Source organism: Notamacropus eugenii, chromosome 1, assembly GCF_028372415.1.
Source record: "Notamacropus eugenii isolate mMacEug1 chromosome 1, mMacEug1.pri_v2, whole genome shotgun sequence".
Lineage (NCBI taxonomy): Eukaryota > Metazoa > Chordata > Mammalia > Diprotodontia > Macropodidae > Notamacropus > Notamacropus eugenii.
The window spans coordinates 431,573,431-431,592,550 of NC_092872.1; the positions used below are offsets into that span (position 1 = coordinate 431,573,431).

General features: G+C 43.5%; 1 protein-coding gene and 1 pseudogene across 1 annotated transcript; both read right to left on the reverse strand.

The window, feature by feature from the left end:
- Positions 1–275: 275 nt before the first annotated feature.
- Positions 276–8,606, reverse strand: COX4I2 (cytochrome c oxidase subunit 4I2). The gene is made up of 5 exons (XM_072631652.1): positions 8,424–8,606; positions 6,977–7,073; positions 3,603–3,764; positions 1,878–2,009; positions 276–607 (listed from the first exon to the last, which is right to left on the reverse strand). Exons 1-5 carry the CDS (start codon positions 8,433–8,435, stop codon positions 471–473), a joined length of 540 nt encoding a protein of 179 aa, XP_072487753.1. The 5' UTR covers positions 8,436–8,606; the 3' UTR covers positions 276–470.
- A 4,767-nt stretch (positions 8,607–13,373) lies between these two features.
- Positions 13,374–14,561, reverse strand: LOC140526498 (glyceraldehyde-3-phosphate dehydrogenase pseudogene; annotated as a pseudogene).
- Positions 14,562–19,120: the final 4,559 nt, after the last annotated feature.

A 19,120-nucleotide genomic window follows, 5' to 3' on the forward strand; every position in this document is an offset into this window, starting at 1 on the left:
CATTCATCAACCTGTCTTCATGCCATCTTATTCCATTTTCCATTCAACAGATTAGGCCCATCAACAGATCTGAATACCTGAGAGTCTTAAGAGACCATGCAAGTCAGTCCAACGCCCTCATTTTACAAAGGAGGAAACTGAGGGAGAAGTAATTTGTCTGAGGTCACTGAGCCCCTAAGATTCTTTTTCTCTCCATGAACCTCAGATCCAGCCAATTTGGTTATCTTGCATATGTGTCGTCTCCATTAATTAAATTGTACTTTAAGAAAGCCAGGTACCGGGATTGATATTTCTTTATTGAAAGGAAAAGGTTTCAGGAAGAGAGATGCAGATAGAGAAAAGGAAGGAAAGGAAAGGGAGTGAAGGGAATAAAGAAAAGCTTCCAGTGGGAGCTAGCCCAAGAATGGGTTTAGGTGGGGACGGGCTTGTCATCTTGGAAAGGATGAGCCAGGACAGTTCAGGCTGGAAAGTCACTTCTTCCACCCCTTCTGAGCATAGTCCCACCGGGAAGCCAAGCCTTGAATTGGATTTCCCTTCATGTCCAGAACCCGCTGCAACTGTTTTGACTTCCAGTCCTCAGACAGTGTGATGGGCTTCTCCGGAAATACTGCAAAGGGGAGAAGTAGTTGGTATTATTGCTGAGGGACCATCCTTACCTGAACCTCCTACCTCAGCCACCCTAGGGCCAGGGCCGTACAGTATTGACTGAGGTGGGAAATGAGCTGGGAGCTCTCCAAGAAAGTTCCAGACTTGACTTCAAATGGGGTTAGGAGTAAGATGGGGGGAGGAGCGGGTTTCTCTACATCTGCCTATCGCTCTCTCCAGCCCCTTGACCGGTCACATGTGTTTCCGGAATATTTCCCTTTCCCTCTTCTTACCATGAGAAGAAAAAAGCAGTGGACTGGGATTTCAGAAACCTGAGCGCTAACTCCTAGCTCTAGTAGTACACCTACTAGCTCTAATATTCTGTGTTCTACGGGTCTATCCAGTGTGGGTATTCTGTGTTCAAAGGCCCCGATCGTTGGCAATTGGAGTTAACCGCAGGGGGTCTGCAAATACGTAAATAATGGCTATGCCTTCCGTAGGCTGAATATTTCAAACATGGTTATTTTCCAAGTGTCTGTTATCGGCATATTAAATAAAATACAAATTGATTTAAATTGCTACTGATTTTTATTCATCTTTATATTATGCTTTTTTATCATGTATTTTCTTAATCAGTGGAATTAATGGGATTACTATCATGTGGGGATGCACGATATTTTTTGGACATTAAAAAAGAGTCCTCATACTTGAGAAGGTGGCATTTAAGTGGCACAGTGGATAGAGTGCCGGACCTGGAGTCAGGAAGACCTTAGTTCAAATTTAGCCTCGGGCACTTAACTCTGTGACCATTTAACCTCTGCCTCAGTTTCCTCCACTGTAAAATGGGGATAATAATAGTGACTAAGTTTCAGAGTTGTTGTGAGGATCACATGAGACAGTACTTGTTCAGCACTTAGCACAGTGCCTGCCTGACACAGTAGGCGTTTTAATAGATGCTTGTTCCTTTCCTTCCTCAAATTCTTTCCAAGTTTAACATTCTATGTTCTAAGAACTCTTCCATCAGTACTATGAACCAATGACTTATCCACCCATCTCTAAACCCTAGGAATTAAACTGCTTTTTGGGCAAGGGGAAGGGAATGGGTTAAGGCCCTTGTAAAATACTTCTCTAATGTCTAAGAATAAATCCCTATTTTCATAGATAAGCTCCCCAAACCTCCCCATAGCTTTGCCTTCCTTGCTGGCCTGAAAGAAGGTCCCAAAAATCTCCAGTACCAGGAAAGTAAAAACTGTCATTCACTACACTGTGTCCCTGTCTAACCAACCACTCACCATATAGCCGCTGCCACCATATCAGGAGTCCAGTGAAACCAAAGAAAAAGAAGACTCCCCCCAACACCGTCTTCCATTCATTGGATGGTCGGTTCATCTCTGCAAAGGTCTGATGGAACTGCATTCGATAAACTGGGACCAAAAGGGTAAGGGGGGTTGAGTTCTCAGGGCTCTGCATACCCTGAAGACCACTCCTCCAACCCATGGCCAAGGGAGTAGAGGTCAGGGAGCCTCCACCATGGCTCCTTCTGTTCCCCTCTTCTCTGAGTTATCCAGGGGGAGCCCCTAAGGCAAGTAGGTACCTCTGCCTGTCTTCTCCATTTTTCTCAATCTCTCAAACACGATATACTACTTCTTCACTCTTTACCTTCAAACCCTCCCCATCCTTCAAGGTTTACAATCTGCCTCCCCTAAGAAGCCTTCCCTGACTACCCAAGCCCAAGAGGATCTGTCTTCCCTGCAGCTCCTACAGCTGTCACTGTCTACCAGGGGTAGGGAATCTTCAGTCTCAAGGTCATATGTATCCCTCTAGGTCCTTAAGTGCGGCCCTTCGACTGAATCCAAACTTCATAGAACAAGTCACCTTAATAAAAGAATTGGTTCTATAAAACTTGGACTTGGTCAAAGGGCGGCACCCAAGGACCTAGAAGGCCATATGTGGCCTCAAGACTGCAAGTTCCCCACTCCTGATCATCTCATTCAACTCTAAGTGTAGATTTCCTAATTTCCAACTCTATTCCCCTGTCTCCTCTCTGATGGCAAAGATTAGACAGAGGGCTGGGTCCAGGTAGCCATTCTGGAATGATAGAGCTGTAGGAGAAAGATGACTGGATTTGGAGTCAGAGGAGGACCTAGGTTGGAATCCCAACTGTACTATTTACTGCTTATTTGGGAAAGTCACTGCCTCTCTGGGCCTCAGTTTCCTCTTCTGTAAAGTGAGGGGGTTGGACTACATGATCTCTCAGCCCCCATCTAGTTCTAAGTCTATGATCACATAATGGACAGTGCAGGTAGCCTGGAATCTGAAGGCCCAGCTCTGATGCTTGTAGCTGTGTGACCTTAGGCAAATCGTTTCCCTTCTGGGCCTCAGTTTGCTCCCTTGTAACATGGGCAAAATAATTCCTGGGTTTTCCAGCCATGTTGTAAGGAAAGCATTTCGTAAACCTTAGAGTGTCATAGAAATGAGAGCTGCTATTATTTTGGAATATTACTGTGAACAGACAGAATCATAGACTTTAGAAACCATAGGACCTTAGAAACCACTTAATCCACCCCATCCCACCTCATTATTTTCTGGGAGGAATCTAAGGCCCCAATGAGGGAAAATGATTTGTCCAAATCTACACAGATTTTAAGTGGCTGATGCAGAATTCCAGTTGAGCTCTTCTCACTGTGTGCTTTCCATGACTCCTGGCACCTGGCTCCTAGCACTGTTCATTTCCACACTGCCATCCACCACTCCTACTCCCTTCATCCCAGCAGGGGAATGGAGTTTTCTCTTCTGTCCCAAAAAGAGCTTTCAACTTCATATATAGAGAGAAGAGCTGTTTCCAGGCCCACCCTAATCTCTGCCAACCAACACTCTCCCACGCCATTGATGAGCTTCTGGGCTCAGCACCATACTCAGCTCTAAGCCAATACCTCCATCCCACGAGGCCCGGTTCTCTCACTCCTCTCTCACCCCTTCCAGGCAGATCCCACACTCCCACCCCTCCATGAACTTACGGGCCACTTTCTCAGCATCTGTAAGCTGCTTCCATGGCCCTTTCTCCTTTTCCTTCAGCGCCTGCTGCTGGGGGCTCAGCTCACTGCAGAAGGGCTCATCTGGCATGGGGTAATTGCGCTCTGCGTGGTAGTTTGTGTAAGGAGGCATCTTCTGGCTGCAGGCTAGGGCCAAAAGGAGGCTGAGCTGCAGGGGAGGAGGAGTCTGCCCCAGCTTTCCTTTCATATACAGAAGTCCCATCCCCTCCCAGAGCCTTATTTCTAGGGGCAACAAGACTCAGAGCCCTGCTCCCCACCTATCCATAACATTAGACCCTCAGAGGCCTTTGATCATTGGAGCCTTTACATCTCCTGCCCTCTCTCTCCCACCTCCTTGCCCCCCAAACCCACTCCTCCTTCCTCATCTTAGTTCAGACCCTCACCCCTTTAGTTTCAGTCTCTTCATCTACAAAATGAGTACTTTGCACTAATAGTAGCCAGCATTTCTATAGCACTTGGAGGTTTACAAAATGCCTTCCTCACTGCAGCCTTGTGAGTTAAGGAAAGGATACACACATTTACTGTCCCAACTATACAGATAAAACTCCTAGAGACTGAAATATCTTGCTTATGTTTGAATAAAACCAGAACCTTATCTCACCATACCTTGCCTGATGCTGTCCAGGGTGCTTTCTCCTAGGTCACATTATCGCTCAGTGGTCTAGACTAGAAAGTCTTTAAGGTCCCTTCCAGCTCTAACATTGTTCTAAATTCTAAGGCCCCTTTCAGTTTTGGCATTCTATGTTCTAAAGTTTCTCCCAGTCCTGATATTGAAGTTCTGAGGCCCCTTTTAACTTCAACATTCTGTGTTCCAAGGTCCCGTCCAGCTCCAACATTCTGTGTTCTAAGGTCCTGTCCGGCTCCAACATCCTGTGTTCTAGGGTCCTGTACAGCTCTAACATTCTGTGTTCTAAGGTTTCATTTAGGTCTAACATTCTTTGTCCTAAGGTCCTTTTTAGCTTTGACATTCTGTGTTCTATGTTTCAGGTTATGAATCCTATGATCCTTCCCCTCCTGGTTCTCTTTCTCCACCATTCTGTCTCTGCATATAAATCCTACCTTGTGTCCCAACTCTCCTAAAAAGCCTTCACTGACAACTCCAGGTCTGTGGAATCCTTTGTCTTCTACCATTCTCACACATAACAATACTGATAATTCATGTTTCTGTATCACTCTACAGTTTGCAAAGTAAGTTCTTCCCAATAACTCTAAGAAGAAGGTAGAACAAAGATTATTATACCTATTTTATATGTGAGAAAACAGACTGGGACTAGAAAAATGAAGCGATATACCCAGTATCACACAGCTGGTAAATATCTGAACCAGAACTTGGACCTTGGTCTACTGATGTCAGAGCCAATCTTCTTTCCTCTTCATCAAATACTCTCTCCATGACATTCACTCTTGCTGTAGTTCCAGAGCTCTCACCCATGATTATCAGTTGATATCAATTAGTCAACCAGACCTAATTAGGTTTTAGAACTTTAGAATTGTGTATTTACTAAGGTCTAGTTAGGACAATTGGTACAAAGATCTCTCTCGAAACTAACAGTGCTGGTGGTGGTTCTGAGGAAAGGGCTTTGCAAACTGGAAAGCAGTGTAGAAAAGAGAGCTTTTTAAGTATTCTTTTTTATTATTATTGCTATTATTATTATTTTCCATGAAACCTGGGACACCATCAGTGCTCAGCAAATATTTCTTGAAAGATTGTGTAGTACAAAGCATCTAGCAGTCAGGCTCTCTGGGCTCTAGGCCTGTTTCTGTTTCTAATTTGCAATGTGACCTTAGAGAAATCACTTCCCTGGGCCCTGTTTCTACAATGAATAACTGAACTAGATGACCTCTAAGATCTTTTCCAAGTTTTATATTTTGTGATTCTATAGTTTTCTGTTTATTTTAAGCTCTTCCCAACCTCCCCTAACTTCACCAGCTTTTCATTATCTGTTACCCTACTTCCCATACTCTGTGGCCCAGATCTACTGGCCTTATTCCTGTTCCTCATCCACACCCTCCATCTCTTGTCTCTCAGCCTCTACCCCAGGTGTCTCCCAAGCCTGGAAGACAGCTTCTCTTCACCTCTACCCCTTGGAATCTCTGGTTTCCTTCAAGATTCAGCCCAAGTGCTATTTTCTGCATGAGGCCTTTCCTGGTCTCTTTCACTGCTTGAGCCTCTCCCCCCACTGGTTACCATGCACCTGTTTTGTAAGTACCTATGTATGCCCATATTGTCTCCCCCATTAGAAAGTTAGCTCCTCAAGAGGAAAAATGTTTTACTTTTTACAATACCTTGCACATAATAAGTGCTTAATAAGCACCTGTTTGAGTCACTGTATAGTAGAAGAGATTCTGAGACAAGGAGAAAATTGGCCCTACCCCTTGGTTGATCTCTGAGATGCCCCCTGGATGTGTCACCTCCTCACTCCAGTAAGGTTTCCTGTGGATGCTTAAGCATCCCCAAGAAGGAACCATGAGAGCTCCTTTGGTCTAGGGTCATGCCTTCAGGAAATACTTGTATCCTTCAGGACAAAGTGCTGCTATCTCTAGCCTCTCTTTGGGAGAAATACTCCATGACCTCCTCAGTCCTAATAATGCTAAGAATCAGTATGTGAATGAAGACCTATCCTGCTTTCACGCAAGCCCCCTCCTCTTGTCCCTCCATGGATGTGGAGAAAGACAACCAGAAAGGTGCCTCCTTCCTCCTATTGAGTCCCAGAAAAAAAGGACTCAGGTTCCAACTTCTTGGCTCACTATAGTGTGCTCAAAAGGTCGCCTCCCTTCAGCTCATCTGGGCTATGCCAACCCCAGATGCCCTTCTCCTGGGCAAGTCAACAGGCATTTATTTGTGAAGTGCCTCCTAGGTACCAGGCACCATACTAAGTGCTGGAAACAGGTGACAGGCTAAGTGAGATTCCCACAACCTCAGGTCCAGTGACTTGGCATAACCCTGTGACCAAAATGGTGGCCAAGACATCTGGGTACAAATAAGATCAAGATATCTGAGGCTGACACTTTCCCAAGTCCACTGCACAGCACTGTCCATTTCCTGTAGGAACTCAGCTTTTTGATCTTGCTTTCATGGCCCTGGGAACTGAACTTTTCAAGTTTAGGGGCCCCATGGGAAGGGGGAAGGAGGAATGGAGGGAAGGGCCAGAGGGAGAGAATGAAGTCTGAAAGTCTAGACAGACGTGGCCTCAACTGCATTACCTCAAACTTCTCTGTCAAACTCTAACCCTCAGTCTATCCCTTTAAATCTCTCTTTGTCTTCATCATGGTCCCTCCCTGCCCCCGGAGGAGGGGACCCCGGGTACCATCTGTGGGATGGCTGATGTGGACCTTACCAGTATCCCCTGAGCCATGGGCCTGCCGGATACTTTGGATCCCCATGGTTCCTCTCCTCACCAAAGTGATCCAGGAACAGTAGGGCAGAGTGAGCATCTGTGGGAAGGAAGATAGGGGGTAAGGGAGGAGACACAGACCTAGGAATGTCTACTCCAGGGCTTGTTCCCCATGGAGACACACCTGAAAAGAGGCACCCCTCCCCACAATTGGAATGCTCTCCCATCTGTGACCTAGGGGAAGGAGCAGCAGGGCTCTGAGCTTATGAAAATCCATTCTGAAGCCCAGGGACTCCAAGCACCTGTCATACCTTCTAGGGACAGACCACCTTTCTTTTGTCTTACTCCCTGCTAGTCAAAGAAGTCTTTGTAGGGGAGAGGCTCCTCATCCCATCTCAGTCCTTCCAAGAGCTAAGGCTCTTTAATTATCTCTCCCACCAAAATTTCCCTTGCTTTCTTAAATTTGACACAAGGTTCCCCACAGATTGGTTCTTAAAAGATGTGCTCTCTTTTTCTTGGTCTCAGTTTCCCCTCTTTTAAATAGGTAGAGTCCTGACTCCAGGAGAGTAGTTGAGGTAACCAGGTATGATGGGAAAGTACATGGGACAGAATGTTCAGTGATCTGAGTTTTATGCCTCTTGATACCAGTTACTCATGTGAGCTTAAGCAAGTCCTTTTCCCCACTCAGCCTCAGCATACTTCCCTCTAAAAAGAGAGAATTAAATTAGATGGTCCCTAAGAGCCTTTCTATCTTTAATATTCTAAGAATCTGACTCCTATCTGGAATAGGTTTTGAGTATGGGAGGTGCTTGCCTGGGCCTGGATGCCCAACTCCCAGACCCAGGGATGGCTCGTGACCCCTCCCCCACCACTGAGCTCCCAGCATCTGTTCTGTCTCTGGTCCTGCAGGTCCTTGGTAATTGTCAGTTTACGTGCTTAATGCAGCATGGGAGAGGAGGGGGACATTTATTGGGCTTAGCAGATCTTTTCAGAGCGCACACACACACACACACACACACACACACACACACACACACACACACACACACATACACGTCCTGGTACCCAGAAAGAAGCTCTCAAGCTTGCCCAAACCCAAACCATTTTTAGGTCCTCCTCATTCTACAGGTCTTCTCAAAAGGGATAAAAAGGGCTCCCTCTACTTGGGGGGTCAGGAGGAGCTATCATATCTGTTACTTCTAGGGGTCTAGGTGAAATGCCCACATCTGTGGACAGAAAGACTCATTTCCAGGGACTAGGAGAGGGTCTCCATGTCTGGGTGCTAGGAACAGTTCTTAACATCTAGAAATAGAAAGGTTAGCCATCTTTAGTTGGAGAGAAGAAACCCATAATTCCCACTACCTCCATCCTGGGATTAGGTGACTGGTCTCCCTTTCTACCTCCTTTCTCCTCACCCCCCAAATTGTGCATAGCTGGGCTCTGAACTCACCACTTTTGGCATCAGGGCAGGACCCCTCAGCTTACTCGCCCAGGGAGAGATAGAGGTGAAGAGCAGCTGCTCCTGGAGGCGGGTATAACAAAAACTAGAGACCAGTCTCTTCTCTCTCTATCCCTCCCTCTCTCCCCCCACCCCACCCCATCCTCCTACTCCTCTGTGTCAGGGACAAGTCCCAGAACTCTACTCTGACAGAGCTTCCCATCCCTCCCCCACGTGGGAACGAGCTTGGGGCAGGGGCTGTGGGAGTGACAGAGTTTTGTATGGACATTCCGAGGCAGGAGTAGTGGTCAGTCCACATTTCCTACCCACTCTTCCTAGGCCTGTAAGCACTTCCCCACCCCCATTCCCCAGTATACTAAGTGGAGACGTCGGGGAGAGGATGAGCCAAGGCCTTTGAGGATCTGGGATAAAGCCATAGCAGACCTTACAGAATTTCAGAACTGGAAAGGATTAGAGAACACAGAATATGAAAGTAGAAAAGGGGCCTTGAACATGGAATGTTAACGTTGGAAGGAGCCTTAGGATGTGTGATGTTGGATGGAAGAGGCCTTAGCTCATAGAATGTTAAATGGAGGGGCCTTAGATAATAGAATGTTAGCATTGGAAGGGGCCTTAGAACATAGAATGTTAGAGCAGGAAGGACCCTTAGAACAAAGAATATTAGATTAGGAAGAGTCCTTATGCATAGAATCTCAAAGGTGAAATAACTGGGTCTTAGAACTTAGAAGGCTAGAGGTAGAAGTGACCTTAGAGATCATCTAATCTAAACTCCTCATTTGGTGAAAGTCTAGAGTTCTAGTGAGGAAAGGTGGTTTGTCCAAGAACATAGAGATAACTCTAATTAGAGCTGGCATCAGGTGCCCATTGACTGGGGAATTGCTGAACAAGCTGTGGTATATGATTCTGATAGAATACTATTGTGCTATAAGAAATGATGAGGAGGATGCTCTCAGAAAAACCTGGAAAGACTTACCAGAACTGATGAAAAGTGAAGTGACAGAACCAGGAGACATTTTCCATAGTAATAGCAACATTGTGTCATCACACAATCAGCTGTGAATGATTTGACTTTCTCAGCAAAACAATGATCCAAGATAATTCCAAAAAACTCATGATGAAAAATGCTATCCACCTTCAGAGAAAAGACTAATGGAGTCTGAATGCAGATCAAAGCATACTATTTTCCCACTCTATTTTTTTTGTTTTTGTTTTTTCCCTTGGGTTTGTATCTTCTTTCACAACATGACTAATATGTTTTGCATGATTAAATATGTATAACCTATATCACATGGTTTACTGTCTCAGGGAGGAGAGAGGTGAAGGAGGGAGAAAATTTGGAATTTGAAATTTTCAAAAAATGAATGTTAAAAATTATCTTTACATGTAATTGGGGGGAAAGAAAATATTAATCAAAATTTACAACAAGAACTGGCATCAGAACTCAGAGCTCCTACATCCTCAACAGGAGAACTTTCCACCAAGCCAGTTGAATGTATCATGACACTGATAATTCCATTCTGCCTGTTCCCTATTTCTTTTTTTTCTTTTTTCTTAATTTTCTCTCTTTTTTAAATTTTTAACACAGTTTATAACAGATAAAGCAATTCAAACTTTTGGTCAGGTAATACATCTTTTTAAAGCATTTACAATATGGACCACAAAAAGAATTTTTTTTTAAACATAAACTGAGACACAGATAATATTTATGTTGCTAACTTCACAGGCTCTTGACCTAATTGTCTCCACAGTATTACTAAGAATAAAAGGACCCTAACTTAATATTGTTGGTCTAAAGTCCTATGCCTAATAGCTTAATTTTAGACAGCCTCGGATGTTCCTCTACCCATAATCTACAATTTAATAGATCTGGTATTAAGCTTACAAACCTTTTGACTATAGAAAATTGCCACCAAGAGTAGGGACATTGCAGGGAAACAACATCTCCCCAACTTCATGTCAAATCCAGGAAGGATTAGATTGTCCACTTGCATTCAGTCAGGCTTAAAGTCTACCAGGTGTCAGTGGGGAAATTGAGTCAGGAGAATCCCACCTCAGCCCATGCTGAACAGCTGCTCTCCCACCCTTCCCTTGAGATCACCTATGCAGTTCATACCAGCATCTCATGAGCTTACTGGCATCATGTAATGGAGGCTCAGACCGGCTTTCTTGCTTCCCATACCTGGAGTTAGACTCAAAAGAACAGTCACTTAATAGTCCCATAGCATCTAAAAATGGCAAGTTCCTATAACCAGGTTTCAAATATGATTATAGTTTCACTTTGGCTAAGGAACATCTTTTGAGGCAAGTCTTAAGTGGCTTACATGTCTTTCTATACATGTTCTAGTTGCTGGTTAAATGGCAATCATAAAATCAAATTTACCATTAAAACCTTGACTTTTCCATCAAAGCCAAGTTTTATCCAAGGTTACCGTTCTCTTGGAAAGTTAGACTGAAATTCTTTTCTCCAAACAAAAGATGTCATTGATTTATTCTCAGTAATTAATTCAGTCTATTGTTTTAATACTAATTGCTTTTACCTCACTTTGTAACATGACCAATTTTTCTCCCCATCACCTCCTCCCCCCACTTCCTAATAGCTTGCATTCTGGTTGCTCCTTCCCTCAGTGTACCCTCCCCTCAATCACACCCCACCCCTGTCCTATCCCCATCTTCTCTCTTTTCTTGTAGAGTAAGATAAATTGACATACCCCTATCCCTGTAATTCTTATTTCCTGATTATATGCAGTAAAAATTCTCAACATTCATTTCTACTACTTTGAATTCCAACTTCTCTCCCTCCCACCCTCTCTCCCCAGCCCCTCTAAGAAGGGAAGCAATTTAATGCAGACTAAACATGTTTTGTTTTGCAAAAAGCTTCCATAGTAATCATGCTGTGTAATACTAATTATATTGCCCTCTGACCTACCCTATCCCCCTTATTTTTCCCCCCTACAATTGACCTTGTCCCTTCTCGAAAGTGTTTATTTCTAGTGACTCTGTTCTCCCATTTGCCCTCACTTCTAACATTCCCTTCACTCCATTTGTTGCCTCCTCTCCTACTTTCCTGTGGTGTGATATAAACTTTCATATTAAATTTAGTGAGCATGTTATTCCTTCCTTCAGCTACATGCAGGGAGAGCAGCTTTATTCCCCCCTTCCCCTCTCCCTCATCTCCTCCATTGAATAAGATTTTTCTTATCTCTTTTATGAGTTATAGCCTGCCCCGTTTCATTACTCTCTTTCTCTTCCCAGAATTTTTCTCCTTCACCCCTTAATTTTTATTTTATTTTATTTTATTTTATTTTGTGTGTGTGTGTATGTGGATATCATCTCTTCTGATATAACACACCCTGTACTCTCTATCTATCTATGTGTATGTGTGTGAGTGTGTGTATACAATCTCTCCAACTACCCAAATACTGAGAAAAGATCCAAGAGTTAAAAATATTTTCTTTCCATGTAGCAATGTATACAGTTCAGCTTTAGAGAGTCTTTTATGATTTTTCTTTTCTTTTCCCCTGTTTACCTTTTCATGCTTCTCTTGATTCTTGTCTTGCAAAGTCAAATATTTAAATACAGATCTGGTCTTTTCCTCTACATGAAATCTTCAAATTTGTCTCTATTACTGAATGTCCATTTTCTCCCTTGAAGTATTATATTCAGATTTGCTGGGCAGGTGATTCTTGGCTTCAATCCCAGTTCCTTTGACTTCTGAAATATCCTACTCCAATCCCTTCGATCATTTAATATTAAAGCTGCCAGATCCTGTATTATCCTGATTGTATTTCCACAGTACTCAAATTGTTTCTTTCTAGCTGCTTGCAGTATTTTCTCCTTGATCTGGGAACTCTGAAATTTGGCCACAATATTCCTAGGAGTTTCTCTGTTCAGGTTTCTTTCGGGAGTGAGCAATGAATTTTTTCAATATCCATTTTGCCCTCTGATTCTATAACATCAGGGCAGTTTTCCTTGATAATTTCATGGAAGATAGTGTCTAGGCTCTTTTTTTGATCATGGCTTTCAGGTAGTCCAATAATTTTTAAATTATTTCTCCTGGATCTATTTTCCAGGTCAGTTGTTTCTCCAATGAGATATTTCACATTATCTTCCATTTTTTCATTCTTTTGGTTTTGTTTTGTGATTTCTTGGTTTCTCATAAAGTCATTAGCTTCCATCTGTTGCATTCGAATTTTGAAAGAACTATTTTCTTCAGTGAGCTTTTGAACCTTCTCCATTTGGCTAATTCTGCTTTTTAAAACCTCCTTCTTCTTGTTGGCTGTTTGGACCTCTTTTTCCAGTTGCCTCTTTTTAAAGCTGCTATTTTCCTCAGCGTTTTTTTGGTTCTCCTTTAGTAAGCTGCCAACTTGATTTTTAAGGTCTTCTATTGCCTGAGCCAAGTTTAAGTCCTCTTTGGAGGGAGGGTCCTTGACTTCCTCTGACAGTATGCCTCGTTTTTCCTCATCTGAAGGGATGGGAGGAGACACCTGTTCCCCAAGAAAGTAACCTTCTATGGTCTTATTTTTTTTCCCCCTTTTCTGGGCATTTTCCCAGCCAGTTACTTGACTTCTGAGTTTCTTCTCCACACCCACCTCGACTCCAATTTGTTCCAGCTAGCGCTTGGGGGCTGAGATTCAAATGCTGCTTCCCAGCCTCAGAGCTTTCAGCGGGGGCAGGGCTGCTATTCAGTGTGAGATTAAGTTCAGGTGCTCAGGTGGGGGCAGGGCCACCACATGGGGCTCAGTTCCCTCAGGGAGTTTGTGTGGAGACCTTCGACAATGGATCTGGGCTCCTGCCTGCTTTGGGAGCCCTTGTCTGCTGCTGCCTCTGCTGCTGCCTCCCGAGGGGGCCTGAATTATGGGGACACCCCGCTCCCCTCTCAGCAAGCTGAAAAGACCCTCTCCCTGACCTTTGGTGCCTGTGGGTGGAGGGACCTGCGTGGCTGCTGGAGATTCTGTCCCTGAAGCCTGCTTGGATCTGCTCCTCTTGGTGCCACACGGCCAAGGCAGGGCTGGGCTCTGCTCTGGTCCAGTGCGTGATAGACCCTTGGCATTGGTTTTTCAGGTCTCTCTGGAACAGAAGTCTCCTCCACTCCATTGTTGTGTGGCTTCTTCCCCCTACTACAGGGGTGTTTTGGGACAAGGATATGAATGGGACATGAGATTTCCATTATAGGAATGTAGATTAGGAATGTAGGCTCCCCAGTGGTGGATCTCCTCTTTTTGGCTGGGGATGAAGTACATGGATTTCCACTTTATTCTCTGGAGGTCATGTAGATTATGAGGTCTACTACACGGTTGCTATAACCATACTCATTGTCATACCAAGAAATGAGCTTGACAAAATGACCATTGAGGTCAATATCAGCACCTGCATCAAAAGTGGAAGAGTGAGTGTTGCTGTTAAAGTTACAGGATATTTATTACCTGGTCCTCAGTGCAGCCCTTCAAGGGGTTCCTTTGATACCTGCTTCACCACTTTCTTGATGTCATCATATTTGGCAGGTTTCTCTAGGTGGCAGGTCAGATGCACAACAGATACACTGCGAATAGAAACACGGAAGGCCATGCCTGTAAGCCTCGCATTCAGCTCAGGTATGATCTTGCTTATGGCCTTAGCAGCACTAGTGAAAGCAGGGATGATATTCTGGACAGCACCATGCCCATCATGTCACAGTTTACCAGAGGGGCCATCTACTGTCTTCTGGGGAGGAGTAATGACATGGACTGCAGTCATGGGTCCTTCCACAATGCCAAAATTGTCATGAATGACCATGGCCAAGGGGGCCAAGCAGTTGGTAGTGTAAGAAGCATTACTGACAATCTTAAGGGTATTATCATATTTCTCATGGTTCACTCCCATCATGAATATTGGGGCATCAGCAGAAGGGGCAGAAATGATGAGCCATTTGGCTCCATCCTTCAAGTGAGCCCCAGCCTTTTCCATGATGGTAAAGACGTTAGTGGACTCTACAACATGCTCAGCTCCAGCATCTCCCCATTTAATATTGGTGGGGATCCTGCTCCTGGAAGATGGTAATGGCTTTTCCATTGATCACCAGCTTCCCATTCTCAGTCTTGACAGTGCTCTTGAACTTGCCATGGTGGAGTCTTATTGAAATATATAAACCATGTAGTTGAGGTCAATGAAGGGGTCATTGATGGCCACAATGTCTACTCCACTTAAGGTGAATGCAGCCCTGGTCACCAGGCATCAATATGGCAAAATCCATTGACTCCAACCTTTACCATCTTGTTTCAGGAATGCAACTACAGCAACAGGTCCTGGCACTGAGCTTGGGAAAAAAGCCGAAAACTCTTTTTTTTTTTTTTAAATAAATTTTTATCTTTTTTTTTTAACTTCATCTATATTTCCCAATATATCTATCTTCCTTTTACCTCCCAAAAAACCCACCAAGGCACAGCCCCCAGGGCTGGGATGGAGACCCTTGGCTCCTGTCCTCTCTCTTCTCAACCTCCCCTCCCATCTTCCTCCTTTCCTCTCCCTCCTCCTACCCCTATCCACTCCTCCTCCTCTTTTCCCCAAGTCTCAAGCTGCCCTTTATTTATGGCAGACAAACTGCTAATTCCCAGCCTGAGTGAGGTGGGCCCCCACCCTGTTGCCAAGAGAGGAGAGACTGTTTACAGGCCTCTGGTGGTTCTTGACTCCTTGGTGGCTTTGCTCACTGTGAAATGTTTATTCTCCAGGCCTTCTGCTAGCTGGTGGGTTTGGCAGAGCTGGGCCTGGGCTTCCTTCTGATGGGGACAGGCTGGACCAGGAGGACTTGTTTTCTTTCACTGAATCTCTGACTTGCTTTCCATCTCTGCTTCTGTCTCTCTATTTCTCCTTCACCCTCTTTCTGTGTCTCTCCCTGCCTCATCATCCTTATTTCTCTTCCTTCACTTCTTCCTTCCCTCTTTCTTTCTTTTCTTCCTTCTTTCCCTCCCTCTCTTCTTCCTTTCCTTCTTTCCCTTCCTCTTTCCTTCCTTTTTTCCCTCACTCCCTTTGTCCCTTCCTTCCTTCTAGCATTTTCACATGTAAAGGGAGTGGTAGAGGAGGAAGGAAAAGTAGTAGTCTCTTGCTCTGGTCCTGAAGGCAGGGCCTTCCCTACTGCTCTTTCCTCCCTTGCATGTTCTTTAACTAGGTTATAAGGGCCAGAGGATTGTTCAGTCATATATAAGCTGAAGAGCAATTGAAACCACTGGGCTGATGGTGCAGGGGACCTGCAGTGTCATTGAATGGAGAGACAAGAGAATTGGTTCCTAGTCCTTACCCTGACTGTAAGGGCAGGGGTGAGGTACCTGTGGGTTTGGGGTCACATGTGGCCCTCTAGGTCCTCAAGTGTGGCCCTTTGACTGTTTGGATTAGGGCTAAAAGGACCATAAAGTCAACCTGACCAACCCCTTCATCATTCAGATAAGGAAATAAGATCTAGAGAGGGAAAATGAACTTGCCCCAAATCATGCAGCTAATTCATAGCAGACTAGGATTCGGATTATCAATAGGAACTGTAGCTCTTTCCCTCCCAGCTTGATTTACTTATTTTTTTCTTTTGCTCATTAAACCCATTGCATCCTGGGCCTTCTCCAGTCATCCTGATGAATATCTGGTCACTGGATTCAGATGGCTCTGGAGGAGAAGTGAGGCTGGTGACCTGCACAGCCCTCCCTCACTCAAAACAAAGTCAAGTGCAAGTCATGTCATCATTTCTCTGATGGCATGGTCTTCTTTGGAAACAAAGGACAAACACAGACAAACAAGAATCATTCCTCTCAGTAAGGAGCAGAAAAAGGGGACTGAAGGAAGTCCAGCAAAACTAATCAACCACATCAAAAAGTCAAATATTCCATACCCACAGTCTCTACCTCTATACAGAAGAGAGCTAGGTACCTTCTCACATGTCTTCTTTGACACTACAGTTAGTTATTATAATGTCACAACATTTCATTTTAGCCAACAGTCAATCAATAAACACTTATTAAGTGCCTACTATGTGCCAGATATTGTGCTAAGTGCAGGGGATACAAAGAAAGACAAAAGATAGTCCCTGCCTGAGGAGCTCACAATTTGTTTTTGTTTTGTTGTTATCATCTGTAGTCTTTCTATATAATTGTTTTTCTGGTTCTGTTCCCTTCACTTTGTATCAGTTCACATAAATCTTCCTATGCCTCTCTGAATTCATCATATGCATCATTTCTTACCATGCAATTATACTCTTTTCATTTGCAACATTTCATTTAGTCATTCTCCAATAAATGGACATCCACTTTGTTTCTAATTCTTTGCTGTTACAAAAAGTGCTCATCCCAGCAGTTTACTTCTTTGCTACTTCATCTTACCGGATTGGTTGGTTCTTCCCAAATCTCCATTTGAGGAAAATGTCCAGACCATTCACATCTTCATTCCTCTTTGTCTCCACTCCCAACTCTCTAGGTCTTCTCCATCATGCCTCTGAAGGTAACTTCTCTCTCCCTGCCTACCCCCCTTTTCAATTTCCTTTTCTGTGTATTTTCTTCTATTACAATGTAAAGTCCTTGAGAATAGGGACTGTTTTTCTTTTTGCTTATATTTATGTTCTCTGCACTTAGCACAGTACATAAGTACTTAATAACAATGCATTTAATAGATGCTTTTTCTTTTTGTTGAATGAATATTTTATGTATGTGGGACTTTTCTTTCTGCCTCTGACCTCCTTTGGTTATGTGCTTAGCATAGGGATCTCTAGGTCAAAGTATATGGATATTTTAGTCACTTTTTTCCCATAAGGTCCTGGGTTCCTAAAGAACATGTCAGTCAAGCACAAGCCAAGTCAGGTCCTATCAAGCTGGAAAGACTTTAAATACAAGCCAGGGTGGACTATATGTCTGTTATTCAAGGACCAGGCTAAGTTCAGAAAAGCTCAACAATTTGTTGGCTACTGGGCAATGAATTTTTTCAGCTACAACAACTCATTGACACTACGTAGTAAGTGGAGAAGGTTACTCACTCCAGTGAAGTGTTGATTGACATCTGCTTTGTGCCCAAGTATTCAACAGTTATGTATACCAAACATTTAAGTCTACAGAACACTTATTTGACTATTAGAATATAAGTTCCCAAAGGGCAAATATTAGATTTTTTCTCAATCTTTATATCTCCCACAGAGAACCCAGTGCCTAGAACTTAATATTTTTGGAATTGTGTTGTCTCTCCCAAGGCTGCTGAGCAGAGGCCTGAGCACATGAGAGAAAGCAGCTATGGAATAGTGGACTGCTAGATTCAGAACTAGGAAGACACACTGTCTCAGACACTTACTAGCTATTTGACCCTGGGTAAATTACTTAACCCTTCTCAGCTTCAATTTCCCCATCTCTAAAATGGGAATGATAATGACATCTCACTGGGTTGTTTTGAGGTTTGAGATAATATATATTTTGCAAGTGTTAATGTGCTATTTAAACTCTAACTATGGCTATTAAGGTAAGTCTGGAGAAGAATAAGACTCAGTCCCTGCTCTCACAAAGCTTATAATTAAGGGATCATGTGCAAATAAATGTTATGAAGAGATCAGGAAAGGTCTTCTGTAAGAGCAACTCTGTAAGAGCTAAGATGTATTTTAAAGATGTGAAAGTCATTTGCATAGAGATGATAACTGAACCTATGAAAGTTGAAAGAAAGTTATTGTAGTGAGAGAGGAGGACCTAGGATAGATTTCTAGAGTGTCCCTACAGAAAGGAAATATTAATAATGATAGTTAGTATTTGTATGATTCTTTAAGGTTGGTTTTACAAATAAGATCTCATTTTATCCTCACAGCAGCCCTGTTATTATTATCCCTATTTCACAGATGAGAAAACTTACTTGACAGAGGTTAAATGACTTACCTAAGGTCATATAGCTAGTGTCTGAGGCAGGATTTGAACTCAAGTCTTTCTGACTCTGGACAGCTAAGTGGCTTAGTGGATAAAGCACTGAGCTTGGAATCAGGAAGGCTCATCTTTCTGAGTTCAATCCAGCCCCAGACTCTTATTAGCTGTGTGACTCTGAGCAAGTCACTTAACCCTGTTCCTCATGTGTAAAATGAGCTGGAGAAGGAAATAGCAAACCACTTCCAGAGAGTCAGACATGACTGCAAAATGACTTAAGAATAACTTCCTGACTCCAGGTCTATCATTCTTATTCACTGCTCTACCTAGTTACCTATAGAAGATGGACGACAGGACATGAATGATGATCCAGTAAAGGAAACTGAAAAACATCCGTCAGAAAGGTAAGAGGAGAATCATAAAAACCTATGGAGAGGTGGGGCAGCACAATAAGGATGCTGACTGAGAAAAGAAGAGGGGATTTAGAAGATCACTGGTACCTTGAAAAGAGAAGTTTCAGGAGTAAGGGGGAAGTGAGAAACAGAAACGAAGACAAGATATAGGATAAGTTTGAGGAGATGGAAGAAATAGCGAAATTAGAAGAAGGGGTGGATTTGGGGATTGAGGATATAATGAGTTTCCACTTGGATATGTTGTATATGCTACTGGCAGACCTTCCAAACATATTCAATTGAAGATATGGGACTAGAGCTCAGAGGAGTGATTCTTAGATCGAGTCATCTTCCTAAGAGTGATAATTGAAGCTTCATGAGTAGATGAGATCACTAAGGGATAATTTAAATAAAACAAAGATCAGGGACATAGCACAGGAACACTGTGCTTAGG

Excerpts from the sequence above, each read along its gene's own strand:
- COX4I2 (XM_072631652.1), bottom strand. Across the intron at positions 3,765-6,976 it reads CCATGGCTCAGGGGATACTG|CCTGCAGCCAGAAGATGCCT; the intron begins GTAAGGTCCACA and ends TTTTGGCCCTAG. Across the intron at positions 2,010-3,602 it reads AGATGCTGAGAAAGTGGCCC|TTTATCGAATGCAGTTCCAT; the intron begins GTAAGTTCATGG and ends TTTTGGTCCCAG.